Source organism: Esox lucius, chromosome 6 (assembly GCF_011004845.1).
Source record: "Esox lucius isolate fEsoLuc1 chromosome 6, fEsoLuc1.pri, whole genome shotgun sequence".
Taxonomy (NCBI): Eukaryota; Metazoa; Chordata; class Actinopteri; order Esociformes; family Esocidae; genus Esox; species Esox lucius.
Window position 1 is genome coordinate 20,399,435 of NC_047574.1, and position 18,062 is coordinate 20,417,496.

An 18,062-nucleotide genomic window follows, 5' to 3' on the forward strand; every position below is an offset into this window, starting at 1 on the left:
GAGTGCCTCACTAGACCAGAATTAGAACGAGAGAGCGGGATCTGGCTATCACCGGGGACACCAGGAGAGCCAGGGAGGCCCAGCCAGCAGCATCTGACAGACAGACACCGCAGGAAGCCCTGTGACATTTTAATCATCTGCTCTACTTATATCCCCTCATCATTCCTGCCATCTCTATTCCTTCTCATCACTCAGTGCCGTTAGATATCTTGTTTCGGTTTCTTCAAACAGCTTCTTTCTTTGCTTCTGCTCAATCTCTGCTTGTGCTCTGATCAACCCGGGAATGTTGTTGTTATATGTTGGTCTTCATTTAGGTTACTGCCAATCCTCTTATGTCTCTGTTTTTTCCAGCACACTTTGGGTTACATAAGGGAACACCACGTTGTCAAATTTCCATCTACACAACCATCATCTCTAGGATGGAAGATCAAACCTGAAATTGATAGGGTACTAATCTGCTGTTTGAATTCTAAATACATTTCATTATTTGAAAAAAAGGTCCTTGGTTTCTTTGATGTTACTGTCCCTCTTTGATGTCACTGTTTCTCTTGAATGAAATTATTGTATTTTAATAAAAATCTGGAGAAATAGAGGTAAACGTATTTTACACTGTTTCAGATGTTGACCTCAGCCCGCTTTTCCTTGTTATGAAATTAATTCATCAGATTTGCTAATTACGCTGTAATGCAGGATAATGAAGAAATTTACATTCTTATTATAAAAAAAGGGAAAAATATTTGAATTAATGATAAGCAGCTGCTGACTCCGCTTTGAAAGATGCCATCTTTTTGTATGCTGTTTTTAGTAGTTATCCCAAAATGTGTTATCATGTCCTGAGTATGGTTCTTTTCAGTCTTATGTTTACATGAAATAAATATATTTTATAAACTTCATCATACAGTGATTGTACAGATAAAAATATGACTAACGATTGCTGACACCATTGTTATTATTGAGATAAGTAATGGACTTACATACAGTCTTAGGGGATTTCTTTTTGGTTGTGTGCTACTATATTTCTCCTCATAATGAGAAGTGACATCCCCAGGCGGCCTGATGAGTGCAAGGTTTGTATGGCATGCGGCATGAGGAATGGCCCAACGCTGTGACTCACAAGGCACTCCGTTCAGGAGGAAGTGGAGTTGTGGAAATGTTCCAGGCAGGGAGATCCCTTTCCTGACGCTAATTGACTCTCCCGCTTTGTGTCTATTTCCTCTCCCTTTCTCTGTCACTCTTCCTTTCTCTCATGTTTCACGCTTTCACCTTTTTTTCTCTCTCTCCCCTTGCTCTCTCGCTCTTCACTCAATTGATCTCTCCTTTATTATCTCCTTTACTATTCGCTTCACATTGTCAAACGTTCTTTCTCTCTCTACTCCCTGCTCTCTCCCTTCACTATCTTTCCCTCTCTTTGCCTTACTCGCCCATTACCTCCCTGACTCTAATTCTTAGAGTCACTCCATCTCTTCCGTTTTGCCATCCTCTTGCTCTCTTATCTGAATGAAGGCAGAAGTGGAAAGGGAAAAGAAGCTTCCCTCATCCCTGGTCCCGTTACTGGAAACGCCAAGGCACAAGCCTGGAGGGGATGTATGTGTGTGCTTTTGATTTTCTGTACTTGTGCAAACCAAAAGTCCACACAAGAATAGTAAAACTAATAACTAATCCTCACAAGGAAAAACATTATTTGAAGTTTAGGGGTTATTGTTTGAATCGGGTTTGTGTTTTGGTTTTAGGGTAAGGATTGGAGCTAGGATTAGGGGTCTTAGAATTTTGTTTGAATTGAATTAAAACACATGATCAACACTGAAATATATAAAAAATATGATTTTGAATGAGAATAATGTTGTTTTTCATCATAGTGTTTGCCTACATGTTTTGTGTCTATGTGGAAGAATGTAATGTGTACATGGTGATTCCTGGACCAGACGGTGCTATGCTGGGTAAGGCAGAGTCACATTGTATTCAGGCCCTGGGTTCCGACTCTAAAACTAACCAATCACCCTGAAGGCCCTTTGTTGGTTCATCAGCTCATACTGCAGGCAAATAAGTCTTGTTCTTACAGCTTTTGTTTGAGATGGATTGTTGATTTAACAATGAACTATATGGCTTTAGGATGATCTTTCCAAGTGACTGATAATTCATTCTGTTGTAAAGTGTGATTATTATTGTTAGCAGTATGTAATAAGAATGCATATGTAGAAATGTTGGGCTTTGTGTAAAAGCTTCCAGCAATGTGTTTGGTTCCCTGTCCATCTGTCACTTTGGTGCAACTCAAATGTTGTACATGTTCTGAAAAGGTCTTATGCTTTCTAAAAAAAGTTAGTTTCTGGTGAACACTTTTTCACCAGCAACTATCCATCTTGGGTGTATCTTTGATGGGGATTGTTGCTGAAGCAACTTCCCATGCTTTAAATTGCTGATTGTTGTCGTCAAAATAGTGCTGACAATGAGTAAAAGCTCCTGTCCTGCAAGCAATGGCTCGTGTTCCTGCGAAAGTTGAAAAGCTACTTGAATTCCGCTGATTTCAGCTATGTCAGTCAGTGGTTACAGTTGAGGTGGAAGGAAATGGTCCCAGACCATGGAGCTGTCTCAGCCAGTGAGCAGCATATCTGACCCCTTTGCTGGATTACACGAGGGCAGCCACCAAATTGTTTTTGACATAGTCGGTGAATCTCTTACTGACACATCAGGTTTGTTGGCTTATAAAGCAGAGCAGCAGGAATCTCTGGATGAACCTCTAAAATCTCACCTCAACAAAGGCTGTCCAATTTCAACAGGCTTACCACCAGTCCTGGCTTCTACCTTCACTCTAGCCGGGTGTGCCTTCACTCTACTAAGGTAATGGGAGGGGTGTATCCCTGGTTTAAAATCCTGTGGTGGAGACTCAAGGCTACCTAGCACCAAACAATGTCAGAACAGCTTTGAGTGGTACATCAAGCTGCAGGATGTTTGCTTAAACTATCAACAGAAGAGGTTTGTACTATGGCTGATGGATCCTGTGTGTGCCTGAGACTGGTGCTCAGTAAAACATGTCTTTCACAGTGGTGGTAGAGCACTTTCCTATTTGTTGTTGACACTGTGCCAATTTCCCCAAATGTTCTGTTCAGATGTTTTTTCTGCTTTTGTCCTACAGTAGGCAGCTGATTGACTGGCCATATCGGCTTCCATGGCTTGAGGGGGTAAATAAAATGTTTTATCAAGTGAAGACCCTCTGAAAACAACCATCTCCCATTCTTCCACTGGTCTGTCCTGTTTTAACAGATGCAGAGTAGAAAAGACTGCCTCTACCATCTGGCCAGTGACACCAATTTTTGTGAGAAGTAACTCTCCCCTAGTTTCAACATTCACTCAAGTGCCATTCTAATATGTTATCAAGGGTGGGGGATAGGAAAAAAAGACATGTAACAAACAGTGTTTCCATAGCCCACAAGAGGTGTGATTCCTTTCTTCAGAAAACTGTCCGTTCGAGCACAACCCATACAGCCAATTTCCCCAACAAGATGCATATATTAGTGACAAGGGAAGGGAGGTGCATTTGGCTCAACATTTTATCCCTAACGACTTGCCGTAGACCTATTTGGGGCTCAACAACAGGGTCTGCAACTACATGGTTTGGGGTTCGGTTGTCATGGGTACCAGTATTGGAGAAGTTAAGAGTGTTGGGACGTTCATTTTATGCCTAGCCTGGTGATCTTAGGATCCTCTATTACGAATGCCTTCACCACGTGTTATCCATGTGCCCCTCTCAGACAGTTGAGGCCGAGATTCCAAAGTGACACTGTGCCAAATGCAGCCTTTACAAATTAAAATCATGTCTACGTGGTTATGTTAATAGACTGCGGAGGCATATCTTACTGCACTCTCCTTGGTATATGACAGCAATCATTCAGTGTTACTTGTTATTAAAGTGCCACTGAAGCTGAACCTAACTGATCAAACACTTGTATCGTGAGAATTCTGAATACCCAAATACAACCTTCATTAATATATGCAGGACGCTACCGGCATCTTACTCTCCACAAAAGTTATTTCCATGGTTAAATAGGACCCTGGAGATGGGAGTCACTAAATATCCACGTCAGTGAGCTTTTCAAGACAGAGGAGCTACATGATTGCGTCTTAAAAGAACCAATGCCATAACTCAGGTCAAACCAATATCTCTTTAGCAGATTAACAGAGCTCTATTCACCCAGTCACTCAGTTGTATCAACAGAGGCCTGTTTGTACTTGATCAAATGTACTCCGCACAGGTAGCGTCTAAATATCATACTCCTCACATCCACATCTCATTAGGACCATTTAGAGATGAGCTTACCGAACCAGAGCTAAAGAGATCAGGCTAGGTCTTTCATGGCTAAGTTCTCCTCATTCAGGTGCTTTTTGGTTCAAAGTGTGATGCTGATGTAGTGAGGGGTGAGAGAGAGTGGTTCGAAAGGTTTACCGGGGGGCAGATAGTGAAATGAGTGCAAGGGAGCGTAACCTTAGTGGTAAATATAAATATATAATCTGACTCCATATTGTTAGTATATAAATGTTATTGTAAATGACCATATGTTGGAAGTCCTTAGTGAAGGTTAGCTACTCCATTCGTCACGAGCCTGAAATAAAATGACATGTGTTTCTGAGTCCACCCAGGCTGGTCAGAAACCCAGAACTCAAGGATGCCCACAATGGCATGTGTTCCTGGGCCTACCTAGAGACCCAGAACTCAAGGATGCCCACAATGGCATGTGTTCCTGGGCCTACCTAGAGACCCAGAACTCAGGGATGCCCACAATGGCATATGTACCTGGACCTACCTAGAGACCCAGAACTCAAGGATGTCAAGTCTGGTCACTTGGACTTACATATGTGTGTGTAATTATCAGTAGCACTACAAGCTTGAGTGTGAAGATGAACGAGGAATTCCAAAGTAATACAATTTATTCCAATCAAGTAATGAAGTTGCAATAAAAAACATAGTTACATTCCAACACCATTGTTGGAATAAATTGTATTACTAGTCCACAAATCTACTAAGTATACCAAAATTATCTAATACACTAGAGTACAAAGGTGTGCTAGGAGCTTCTGTTAACGTTAGACTCCTAAATATGACTACAGCACAATGTGTTGGGAGGTCTCTTTAACGATGACAAACTCCCAAATATGACTACAACACAATGTGTTGGGAGGTCTCTTTAACTACGACAAACTCCTAAATATTTATTTATCCTAAAATCAGACATGTGACACGCCCCCAAATAGTCATTAGCATTACTTTACCTTGGCAAACACAATGAACACAAAGGACAATAACTATCCCACTTAATCAATGCAAAATTATTGAATGGATGCTGCATTATTGCCAGTTGTTGTCAGAAATGCAACAAGGACAAACTTTTCTACAATGTTCTTGTAAAGTTTGATGCACAACCCATACAGTACAATGAAGCATATCAGACTACTCAGCCCTTTATGGGGACACTACATATACATGTCCACAGTATCATGTATTTATTTACATTCCAGTTTGCTCAGAGTTTCACCCCTCTCCAAGTGAGCTCAGGAGGGTGGGGCTGATGGCCCACACCTGGTCTTCCAGATTTTTAGAGAAGCAAATACTATGCAGGACCCCGATTAACATCATCAAGGGTCTTTTGCAGGCTTGGAATTTTAACATTCAGTGTCACAAAAATGTTTAGGGCACAAAGGCCACATTGCCAGGGCAAAAAGGCCATTGAATGAAATAGGAGGATTTGGAGCTTGGAAATAAACAACTTGAATTGCTTATAAGAAGAAAAAAAACATGCCTGACATAAATACATACATTCTTCACTTTTTAATATCATTCTTTGAATAATAACCAATTATAACTGATATGGTTTATCCACATAAAAAGTTCAATTATCATGTTTTAATCCTTGAAATTACATCTACTCCTCGCTCAAATGGTTTATAGATTCTGGCATTTGTTTAATTTCAGGAGTTTTAGTTGAGAGCATTCACATCTTGACACCAAACAGGCAACAGTATTGACAGTTAAGTAATGTTGAAGTTAACTAGCAAGAAGGCTAACATTACCTCAGTTACACAAAAGTAAACTGCAAAGTATCCTTTAACATCACAATCACCTGTGCAAGTGTGTATGACCTAAATAAACAAATGTAGTCACTTATTTGTGCACGGAGCAAGTCATTTACATTACATTACATTTTTCACCACGTACACTGTGTCTAGTGATGTCAAACTGAATGTTACTTCTCCAAGCTCTCAAAAAGCGTTCAGGTTTTTTCTCCCACTAGGAGTTCAGAACCTTCCCACTTCCCATTTGCTCATGAACGCACATTCCAAAACATAGAGGTTTGATTCAGTTAAGCACTAAATAAGTCAGCTATCTTTCGATCAGTAACTAGCTAGCTTGCTTATCTGCAAGTAGTCTGTTCAAACTAACAAATAAACAAGAACACAATTGCTGACCGCAATGTTTTTTACAGTGCAGGAGCAAACAGGCCATGGTGGCCGTAGGGCGTACAATGTTTTTTGGGGCATCACGGCCAGAGTGAAGGGCAACGACCCCCAAGGCCATCGTGGCCATCGTGAAATTCCTAGACTGGTCTGTTGGAGACTTGGTGGGGCCAGACGCTCCTCTTTGGCCAATGCACTTCCACTCTTCCTCAACAGACATTTCTTATTACACTACACTGTAGTTAGGTGTCGGTGAGAGATAAATCACTTTACAGTGTCATATCTAAGAGGACATATTGCAGATTGTACTATTTGTTTGTAATATTGTAATAAATCTAAGGAAAACAGGGAAAAAATACTGCAGTTTCTACAGATCCTCTGAACCTATTCCTCACTGACAGTTCCTCAGACCAATAAAGGAGAAACATCTCCTTCGATTACTTTTTCTAAGCTCGTTAAGCCTGTCTCTGAAGTTATTCTCTCAGCACGCTTTGCATGTCTGCATCTTCTGTAGCAGTCTGTTTAATTTGCATTGCTGCACATTACCAGAAATAAATCATGAAAAACCTCATGCCTGCTGTTCTTTCTGTGTACACGCAAATAGGAGAGCTCAACAACAATGTCACTCTCACTGTCCGTGTCATTAAATCTTCAAAATCATCACTATCCCTTTTACCATGCATGAAACCTGACACCACGTTTCACTTTCATGGAAGTGGTAGACAAATACGAACACTTGAGGCTGGTTCATGCGGGTATGTGTAAGTTTGTGCAGGAACTAGTTCTGGCGGTGAAAAAGAGGCATAAGTCACCTTCCCATTTCCGTTGCTCTTGGGAATCGCATGTCTGTGCAAGTCAGTTCTATTGGATTGTCTGCCATTGGCCGCCAAGCTCAGTGTTCCACCTCGCTGGCTTACGGCATTATTGTATAAACCCTTATGTGTCGTGCCAAAGCAACTGACTGAAGGGGATTTTAGGTTAGGTCTATCACCTTAGTTCCCTGAAGAGAGCAATGATAAACGAGGGCCCTGGCACAATGAAGTGCAGACCTGAATCAGTGTGGGGAGGGCATGATTTAATAATGAGTTCAGGTTATACACATGGTTAGAGTGCATATCCTGTGTGTGTCGTACCTCATCTCCTACAGGAAGCTCGGGATATAGACATAACCTAAATGTTTCCTTTTAACTCCTCACAAAGTAAAATCTCTGAAGTTAGTCTGAATATCTATCTGCCTGTGTTTTTTAGTCGGCGTTAGTATGTGTGTGTGTGTGTGTTCAGAATCTACAGTACTAATGATCTAGCCTGGCTCTGTGTGGCTTCATGTGTTGGCCATGCATTTCCTTTGGTTCCTTGAGTCACACAGCATGAATATGAAGGGAATGCAAGTGCCTCATTCTACTTTTGATGCTGTCGCCTTTGACATTAGGCTGTGATGAATAATGAATGTGCTAACAGCGATAAATGTCAGTTTAGGTGCCCGATCCCATATCCGAACAGGGAATAACACATCACAGTGGGGAATGGAAGGCGTTCCCTTGTGATCTCTACCTGTGTCCCAAATTCCCATGAGGACCCTGGTCAAAGTACTGGACAATCGGGCATAGGGTGCCATTTCGAATGCCATCCGTGTCATTGGTGCCCTGTGCATGTTTACCCTTTTGCATAAGCAGCATTTCACATCTAATAAGAAGATTTAGGCAAGCAGTATGCATTTGATCACTGCTGCTACGGTACCACAGCTGGCACATATCAGATAAGACAGGACAGCGGATGTTTACTCCACACACAAAAAGTAAAGTATGCTCTTTTCAAGTTTCAGGTAGTTTTCCGGGCGATATAGCCCTAGTGCTTGATTGATTCCCCAAGAGGAAAACTGTTGTTCCATCCTCGAGCAAGAACTTAGCTCTGATTGCTCCTGTATGTTGCTCTGCTTAATGACTAAAATGTACATAGGAGGCTTTCACATGTGATTTAAGTGGTCATCCTTGGATCAGGAGGCATCTACTTCTGCGACAGCCGAAACAGCTTAAGAAAGCGTTGGGTGCGGGATTATCGGTCTTATTAACTTTGTTTGTTACAATTAACAATGAATATCGCCACAGGACAAAACATTGATGCAGTTATTCCAAATGATCCCTGAGACATTGTAAGATGTTATGTCTTCACAGATTTGTAATTTAAAGAAATGACATAACGTAACGACCGTCTTAGTTTTTTTGTTGTTTCAAAATACAGAATGTAACGTTGGCCAATTAGCCTAGCTATAGCTGTCTAGTTTTATCACGAGTCGTGACTAGATACTGTACATACTGTACATAACAACTGCAAGTTGCCTGGTCTTGGCTGTAGACGTGCAGGATTGTGTCCTTCAGCTGCCTCCTCTCCCTCTGCTCTCTTCTGTCTAACACACACCGACCGACCAGGAGCGGCAGACAAAGGGTGCCGGAGTGGTTACCTTGTGCAGAGGCTGCATAAATGTACCGGTACATTTTAAAAACCACATGTATTTGAAATATCTGAATATCTGCAAGCATATCATGGCCCTATTTGCATTGTAAAGTTATTTCAAAACTCCCGAGCCTAAATACAGCGTGACGGATGATATAGAGGGTTCTGCTGTGCACTTTCTCTGTTAGAACAGAATGTTAAAGGTCTAAATGAGGTCTAAATGACTCTGTCTCATGGCTCAAAGGACCAGACATATCTAAAGTGCTCTAATAAAGATGACAAAGGCATGCAGCATGATGAACTGATGCTGATTGTGTAATTACCCAGCATTTCCCAGCAGCAGCTGGGACCTACAGACTGTGTGCTGCTCTGCCTGCTGAGAACTGGTCTTTTTACTGAGTCTTAGTTCCCCACTTGCAGGCCTGCTATGAGCCTGATCCCTGCCTGACTACTCGTCGTTACTTTGGCTATGTCTGCCTCATTCACAATCCATTTATGTAACTCGGGCTTGTCAGAGCACTCGTGCCACACTATGTTTCAGCTAGCCATAAGGAATAGGGATGTGATGTGACACTTAGTTTGACCTTACAACCTAAGCTGAGAAGTTGTTTGCGAACCCTGTCAACATGCATCTTTTATAAGAAATACTGATTTTAATCCAGCAGCGCATAAAGAGATCCTCTGTAGGATTTGTATACATTTCATGTACTTGTTCCCAAAGAAGAATTCAAGAGCCAAAACAGATGACAATAAATAATTACCACATCATATCTGTGCAGAACGTGTGGTGAGGGGCTGAAGCTCAGTGGCTGATTCTCAAATTTGCTTGTATATATATATTCTGGATTTATATATATTCTGGATTTATGAGCATGATTACTGTAGTACCCACAGTAAAAACATATATATAATCATTAATTATGCATGCATTGGCAGATCCATGTTTATACTAATGTCGTCACCAAGTTTCTAGGGCATGTTTATAAAATAAGTACGTGGATTACTCTTCGTAATCTACCTGGCTGTCTGATTGCATCAAGTGTTGTAGACTAATTGTAGAATGTGATTGAAATCGATTTAGTATTTTGTCCTCCTGGAGTTCCCGACTTCTTTCTCGAAATCGAAGTGACAGGGCTAGCCAGAGAGGACGCCGATTTCTAACTAGACTCTCTCTTCCACTTGCCCATTTTGGGACAGGAATACTCTAGGGGAGCCACTGTATGTCTGGATGTTGCCAAAATGTCACTCAGTGTCAAAGGCAGATTTCAGCCACCCTGCCGCCCCCAGCTCCTTTCCCCAGAGTGTGTCAGGCCGGGTGCTGATAATTCTGGGCACGTTGACCCCTGGTAAACTGTAACTCTTTCATACCGTACTACTTGACTGTGCTCTCTGTGAAAGAAGGGAGCAGAAAGAGAGAAGGAAAACAGAAAGTGTTCGTCTGCATGTGCCACAGCTGACCAACTCTGGACTAGCCTTTTTCAATGTCTGGCTGGAGCTTTTGTTTGCCCTTGGAAACCTCAAAATAAGCCATCTTTGCAGAAGGGGGGTATTGATTTGGCAAAGCACCTTGTCCAATAGATTATTTCCATTATTTAACCATGGTGGTAACTAGCTCAAGATGGGTCCACTCTGCAAAGACTAACATTTAAGACATCATAACGGTAAACCTACCCTAGATAGTCATATGTATAACTGCACATAAACTTACTCCAATATGTCAGATTTCTTCAGCAATGATTTGCAAATAGGTCTTTAAAGACATGCAGGTAGGACCATTTTATCCATCTCCCAGAGGTCTTCCAGACACAAAGCATGGTCCCAAGCTCTACTTGGGGGAACACGTTTTGTCAGACCTTTCAAAGGCCCCTCAAATCTCTTACTTTATACTGCCTGGGCAAGGGAAGCCCACGGGAAACTGTCAGTAAGATTTCTCACAGAAGTCTTCCTGTCTGCCTGTCTATCCCTCACAACTTTCCCTCAGGTCATTTTAGTCAACTCGCCTTAGATAAACAAGCATTTATCATGGGACATACAAGGCCTAGGTCCTCTGGGCTACCGGAGAAACCAGGTTAAATAATGAATAACATATAAAAGTTAAAGGAAATCAGGTTGCATCTTCTGTGACCCTGTAACCTTTCCAGTATCTAATACAATCAAGACAACAGGGTTTATAAAATCAAGGATGCACATGTGTCTGTATGGTATTCCAGAGTGGAATTTGGTTCCCAACTGAAAGTTTAACAATATGAAGTTGCAAATGCTGAATTAAGCATTAGGAGTGAGGTAGTATAGTTCTGAATTACAGAAGAGTTCACCATTTCTCTTAATGGACATGAAAGGCACTGTACTGTATTACTAGCCACGTCTTAGATAAGGTTCATCAACAATTTATATCATCATCTATTGCAATAGGATTGTGCTATCAATATACCCAGAGGAAATCATGCCTGCATAGCCTTGATATTAAATACATATTTACGGTGTGTAAAATCTTGTTTTTCGAATAAGAGCCATGCAACATGCATTTCACTATGAAGACCTTGTATTGCTCGTATTGGCAATTAATCGGTCGGTTTCATTAAACCGCAGAGTTCTCCGACTTCATTGAATCCATTAGGACTAAACGAATGAACTGGGAATTATTGGTGGCTGATGAACAACAACGTTGGCAGGACACACAGGAGGTCTGGAGGAAGCACACTTTCTATGGACCCTGAACAAACAAAACCATTTTTAACCCATAGCACTTGGTCACAGAATATTTGCAGTTCCTTGAGGTGAAAGAAAGTATTTGTCTTATCTAACAGTTTCCGAGTCAATACTAAGTAAATACAAATTTCCTAGAACCTCTCAGTCTGTGACCTGTGACCTTTGAAAAGTCCCTGTTTCTACATACTGTGCCGCATAGCTATATTGAACGTCCTAATCATCATGATCATTTGTTCACAATCATCAGCTGACTTTGTGAGCAAAGATCAGTGCCCTCCTGCGCACATGGAGACGAACCTGATTCCCGAGCCCTCCTACCTAGCCCTCTATGGCTGTCAGAATTAAATCAATAGGGATAAAATAGTGCTGCCCACTGCCGATATATCTGTGTTAGTCTGACACCGGCTCTGGGAGCAGTCCAACAGATTACTCTCAGGTTGTGCTTTTGGAAAATGGAGGCCAGCCTTAAACATAATAACTTAATCCTAACTGAGCAGGCAAAGCCATTCCCTGTCACGACATATGGCTTTGTAACCGATCTAGCGTACGTAAGACAGAATTTTAGATATCTTACCTGTTTTACATTGTTGTTGTGATTGCGCAGTTCAAGAATAGTATTCCCAAGGCCATTTATTTCGCCTTTGCAATTTTCACCCCCCGAAATAATACTTCATAAAACCTGGGTCTGGAAAAAAGGCTTATATTGAGCTGCATTGCACAAAATATTTCAAATCTCCGTGCGTCACAGTCAGGAAGAGAGGAGGCATTGAGGGATAACTGGGTTTTATCTCCTTGCCTCTAGTTGTGGTGCTTTGTCAGCATTGGAATATGCATCTGACAAGGAAAGATTGAAATAATTAGTGATGAGAAATTGGCCCACTTCACAGTCATCTATGGAAAAGTGTCAAAATGTCTAACAGAAAAAAGCTAAATATTTATTTTACGTCTTGGGTTAGTTGTAGTTTTTGTAAAGCTTTTAGATTTTTCTAATACAGTACATAACTTATATTGACCATAATGCCATCTGCTCTAATACAGTCTCTTATTTTTTTATCAAACGTTACATCTGGCGTCGTGCTGCCATTTAGGTCCTCCTTTCATTTGTCTTTCCAGAGCAACTGTTTTCAGTAGATTTCTTTTTGACCAGGTATTATTTAGCAAACTTCAATCAAGCATCTTTGTTTAAAAAACGTTAGCATGTAGGCCAGGTTTATGCAGTCTTTTTCTGAGAGTTAATCTATACACATGTTAATATTGGTTTTGGCAAATCAGTAAAATATGCTTCTGATCTGTGGTTATTGTGCTGGTCAATATTCTGGGTCAGTACCCTTTACATTCCCATCAATTCAGGATATAAAATTACATTGTAATTATCTTCAATGGTTTTCAATGCGGAACATCTGAAGAGCTACAAAAATTGAAACACAACAATTTGCCATACTGCAAAGTGCAGAAGCCCTTGCTGGTGCTTATTAGCAGTGTGGTGACATCTTTGGGCTACAGTTTTGTGTCAGAAGATCTGTGTTCCTGCTTTAGTAGTGTTGAAAGTATACCACCAGGACTGCTTCTACAGAGAACACTGTTAGCTGACCCTTGACTGTGTAAAGGCAGGCTCAACATCTCCCTCTTCCTTTCTTTATGTATTTTCAACACTCTCACTCTCTTTTTTAAATATACAGTGGATATTAAAATTCTACACACCCCTGTTAAAATGCCAGGTGTTTGTGATGTAAAAGAATGAGACAAAGATAAATTATGTCAGAACTTTTTCCACCTTTAATGTGACCTATAATAACTAGACTGAAATTTAACACTTCTGTTGTTTGCTCCTTGGGGTTTAAGGCTGGGTGTTTTGTAAAAGCACTTTGTGACATCTGCTGATGTAAAAAGGGCATTATAAATACATTTGATTGATTGTACATCATCTAAGACCACTGGTTACCAATATGTAGTCCATTCTCTTTTTTTTTTTTTTTTTAAGACAGATTTTAGCAACATTTCCCTTTCTTACTTATCTTCTGAATGATCTGGAGTGCATATATTAAGGGCAGGCATTTATTTTAGCTTTACTTTGTATTAACTTTGTTTATTGAAAAAAATGTTGTACCACGTTTTCTCCCCTCCCAATTCTGTCCAGAGTGGCCTTGCCTTAATGCAGCAACTCAAATGTGCTCCAAAATTCAGACATGTTTCCTCCAAGCACATCACACAGTTTTGCTTTATCCTACCTGCTCGCATAACCAGGATGTTATTTCCGGCACACACAAGCTGGAGGTGAAAACATTCACATTCCAACAACTCAGATTGACCTCCCAGGAGCCCAACCTACTGCAATAAGTCACTAGAGCGCTATGAGGCAAGGTACTGTGTCTCTTTCTGACATCCACCCACCCACCAGGGCGGTAATTTTCTGCTGCCCCCTGCTGGACTCTGAACACTGTGGGTATGCTGCGTTCAGGAATCAAATCAAAGGTTTGTTTCAAAGACGCAGCAGTGGTCACGTTTTGTTATTCCCTTTCTATCTATCTTCCAGACAATCCTGAGAAACATACAAGCCCATGCAGCCACCCACATATGAATCTCAATCAATCCCTCTCCAGCTGAATACACTGGAGGGCCTGCTGGGTCTGTCATTATGGAGCTCTGCCCTGACATTAAAACCACTAATATGATTATGATGATGATAATTGCACCCATCACAATAGTGGAAAAATGACTCCCATCATGACCTGTAATTAATAGAATCGCAATTATTAGATTGTTGTAACGAGATTACATTTCAGAAAACCTACCTGCATGTAATGTTCCTTATATAGCTTTTGATGACAGGACACTTTTCAGTAATTTTCACTGTATTCTGTAGTACTGATGACCAGTTTCCAAACAATTAGCAATATGTAACTCAGCATTCATTTTCCTACTCTTCTTAATGATAAAGAATATACAAGTTAACTTGAAATAAATGCATAAAAGTAGATTGTAATCTCTACACTGGTGACACTTTTACTATTTAGGTCTTAAACTGGTTCTCTTGAGATGTCCTTCTCTTGGTTTCGGTGTGCAATGGTATCGGTCTTGACTCAGTTTGGCTTACGGTGGTTTTAACTACAACTCTTCCCCAGGATTTTAAAATTATGTGATTGGGGGGCAGTCAACAACTGCCCACATATACTGTATTAAAATGAGCATGAGTATTTGACAAATCCCTGCACTATTTACTGCTTAAAACAGTCAAATCATAAGTAATTGCCATGCAAGGTGTTACAAAAGAATGCAGAGAAATCCTGGAAGAGGTATTAGAGAATGGTCCCCAGAGGGAGATCTCAGACAGTTGGCCAAGCTAGGACTTGGTTTCTCTAACATCTGAAGTGAGTGAGAGCCAAAATGTTGTCACAAGTTTTCTGGCTCTGGACCAATCTACTGGTTTCTGGTACCAGACAGATCTGTTGCTGCAGCCAATGAAATGGTTTGGTAGCTTTTTAATCAAATGGTTTAAGACCCCACTTATTTTTTAAGACCAAATTTGTTGGTCTTAGTAGATATTTAAATCTGACCTCACACATGTGGGCAGGGCATAGTGTTGGGCAGAGTGAGTTTGTTTTATTTTGTTTTAATCTTTTTTGCAATTCTTTGGAATTGACTAATGAGAAGCATGGTCAATATGAACTAGCCTTTATCAGGCAGAAGCAACATCTAAAAATACAAAGTCATTTAATAGACTAATCATTAGGCAGAAATCAAATAGCTACCGTGGTCTGAATAGCACACAAAACAATTTTGTTTGAGATATACTTATATATATGTTTCTCCTGGGAACTTCAGTTTTGTGGTTTCTTTCTGGGACAGTTTTTTTCTTGGACATTCTCACGGTCAGCCTTGGTGGGCATGATCTGCAGTGAAAGACAGGTTTTAGAGTGGACTGACAGAAAGCCTTTGTTGTGCTTGGAGAGAACAAGGTCGGTTTTGACAGATCCTTGGCTAGCTAGGAAGGGAGACTGCTAAAGGAAGCTGTGGGGCAGGCATGCTAATCTCTTGGTACTTGATCGATGTCTCACAATGGCACACTGTTCCCTTTGAAGTGCACTACGTCCTGTGGTCAGAAGTAGTGCAGTGGGGTTATAAGTTTGCCTTTTGGGATGCAGAAATATTGTTTCAGAGAAGGAAATGCTGTCCATGTGCTAGTCAGTTAAGGCCAAGGGCATTTAACATGAACAAGAAATGTGTCAACATTTAAAAGTGTAAACACTTGTCCACGTCAAGTGGTAGAAATCTAATCCTCCTTAATGTTTTTTTGCATATAGTGTTGTTTAGACACTTTTCTACCTCAAGTGTCAAAGACAACTAGAAACACAGTATTAAACTAGAAAGGTCATGCAGAACACGGGGCTTGCAACGCCAGAATTGCTGAGGACACTGTTACAAAAATCAATGTATTGTGAATGACAGGTAGCTAATTTGTGTCTTCCCCTCAGATTCACAGAGTTCCTGGAGCCCTTTGAGAGAGTGATTCAGCCAGAGGAACTGTGGCTCTATAAAAACCCTCTGGTGGAGTCGGACCACATCCCCAAGAGGGTCATGTTCGTAAGTGAGACACACAGACAAATGGATGCACATTCAGGCGGTTGCACACAAGCACACACACACCATCATGATAATCATCATCATCACCACACCCTATTATATACATTATACTTATTAAATACAGTGGGGAGAACAAGTATTTGATACACTGCCAATTTTGCAGGTTTTCCCACTTACAAAGCATGTAGAAGTCTGTAATGTTTATTATAGGTATTCTTCAACTGTGAGAGACGGAATCTAAAACAAAAATCCAGAAAATCACCTTGTATGTTTATTAAGTAATTAGTTTGCATTTTATTGCACGACATAAGTATTTGATACATCAGAAAAGCAGAACTTAATATTTGGTACAGAAACCTTTGTTTGCAATTACAGAGATCATACGTTTCCTGTAGTTCTTCACCAGGTTTGCACACACTGCAGCAGGGATTTTGGCCCACTCCTCCATACAGATCTTCTCCAGATCCTTCAGGTTTCGGGGATGTCACTGGGCAATACGGACTTTCAGCTTCCTCCAAAGATTTTGTAATGGGTTCAGGTCTTGAGACTGGCTAGGCCACTCCAGGACCTTGAGATGCTTCTTACGGAGACACTCCTTAGTTGCCCTGGCTGTGTGTTTCGGGTCGTTGTCATGCTGGAAGACCCAGCCACGACCCATCTTCAATACTCTTACTGAGGGAAGGAGGTTGTTGGTCAAGATCTCGCGATACATGGCCCCATCCATCCTCCCATCAATACGGTGCAGTCGTCCTTTCCCCTTTGCAGAAAAGCATCCCCAAAAATGATGTTTCCACCTCCATGCTTCACGGTTGGGATGGTGTTCTTGGGGTTGTACTCATCCTTCTTCTTCCTCCAAACACGGCGAGTGGAGTTTAGACCAAAAAGCTCTATTTTTGTCTCATCAGACCACATGACCTTCTCCCATTCCCCCTCTGGATCATCCAGTTGGTCATTGGCAAACTTCAGACGGGCCTGGACATGCGCTGGCTTGAGCAGGGGGACCTTGCGTGCGTTGCAGGATTTTTATCCATGATGGCGTAGTGTGTTACTAATGGTTTTCTTTGAGAGTGTGGTCCCAGCTCTCTTCAGGTCATTGACCAGGTCCTGCCCTTGTAGTTCTGGGCTGATCCCTCACCTTCCTCATGATCATTGATGCCCCACGAGGTGAGATCTTGCATGAAGCCCCAGACCGAGGGAGATTGACTGTCATCTTGAACTTATTCCATTTTCTAATAATTGCGCCAACAGTTGTTGCCTTCTCACCAAGCTGCTTGCATATTGTCCTGTTGCCCATCCTTCTGCAGGTTTACAATTTTTTCCCTGATGTCCTTACACAGCTCTCTGGTCTTGGCCATTGTGGAGAGGTTGGTGTCTGTTTGATTGAGTGTGTTGACAGGTGTCTTTTATACATGTAACGAGTTCAAACAGGTGCAGTTAATACAGGTAATGAGTGGAGAACAGGAGGGCTTCTTAAAGAAAAACTAACAGGTCTGTGAGAGCCGGTAGGTGATCAAATACTTATGTCATGCAATAGAATGCAAATTAATTATTTAAAAATCATACAATGTGATTTTCTGGATTTTTGTTATAGATTCCGTCTCTCACAGTTGAAGTGTACCTATGATAAAAATTACAGACCTCTACATGCTTTGTAGGAAAACCTGCAAAATCGGCAGTGTATCAAATACTTGTTCTCCCCACTGTATGTACAGTGTCTTCAGAAAGTATTGAGACCCCTTCACGTTCTACTCATTTTGTTGTTATTGATTTTTTTCTTTCTTTTTTCTTTTATTATATGTTTTTGCAATCAATCCATACACAATAACCCAGGATGACAAAGCGAAAACATTTTGGAAATTTGTGCCAATTTATAAAAA

The 18,062-nt window shown here is 41.0% G+C and overlaps 1 protein-coding gene across 1 annotated transcript in view; it reads left to right on the forward strand.

Moving 5' to 3' along the window:
- plpp4 (phospholipid phosphatase 4) overlaps window positions 1-18,062 on the forward strand; it is a 109,475-nt gene that overhangs the window by 20,628 nt on the left and 70,785 nt on the right. Inside the window, exon 2 of the mRNA XM_013134201.3 lies at window positions 16,077-16,185. Within this exon, the coding sequence (XP_012989655.1) occupies window positions 16,077-16,185 (109 nt within the window). The remainder of the gene's footprint in view (window positions 1-16,076; window positions 16,186-18,062) is intronic.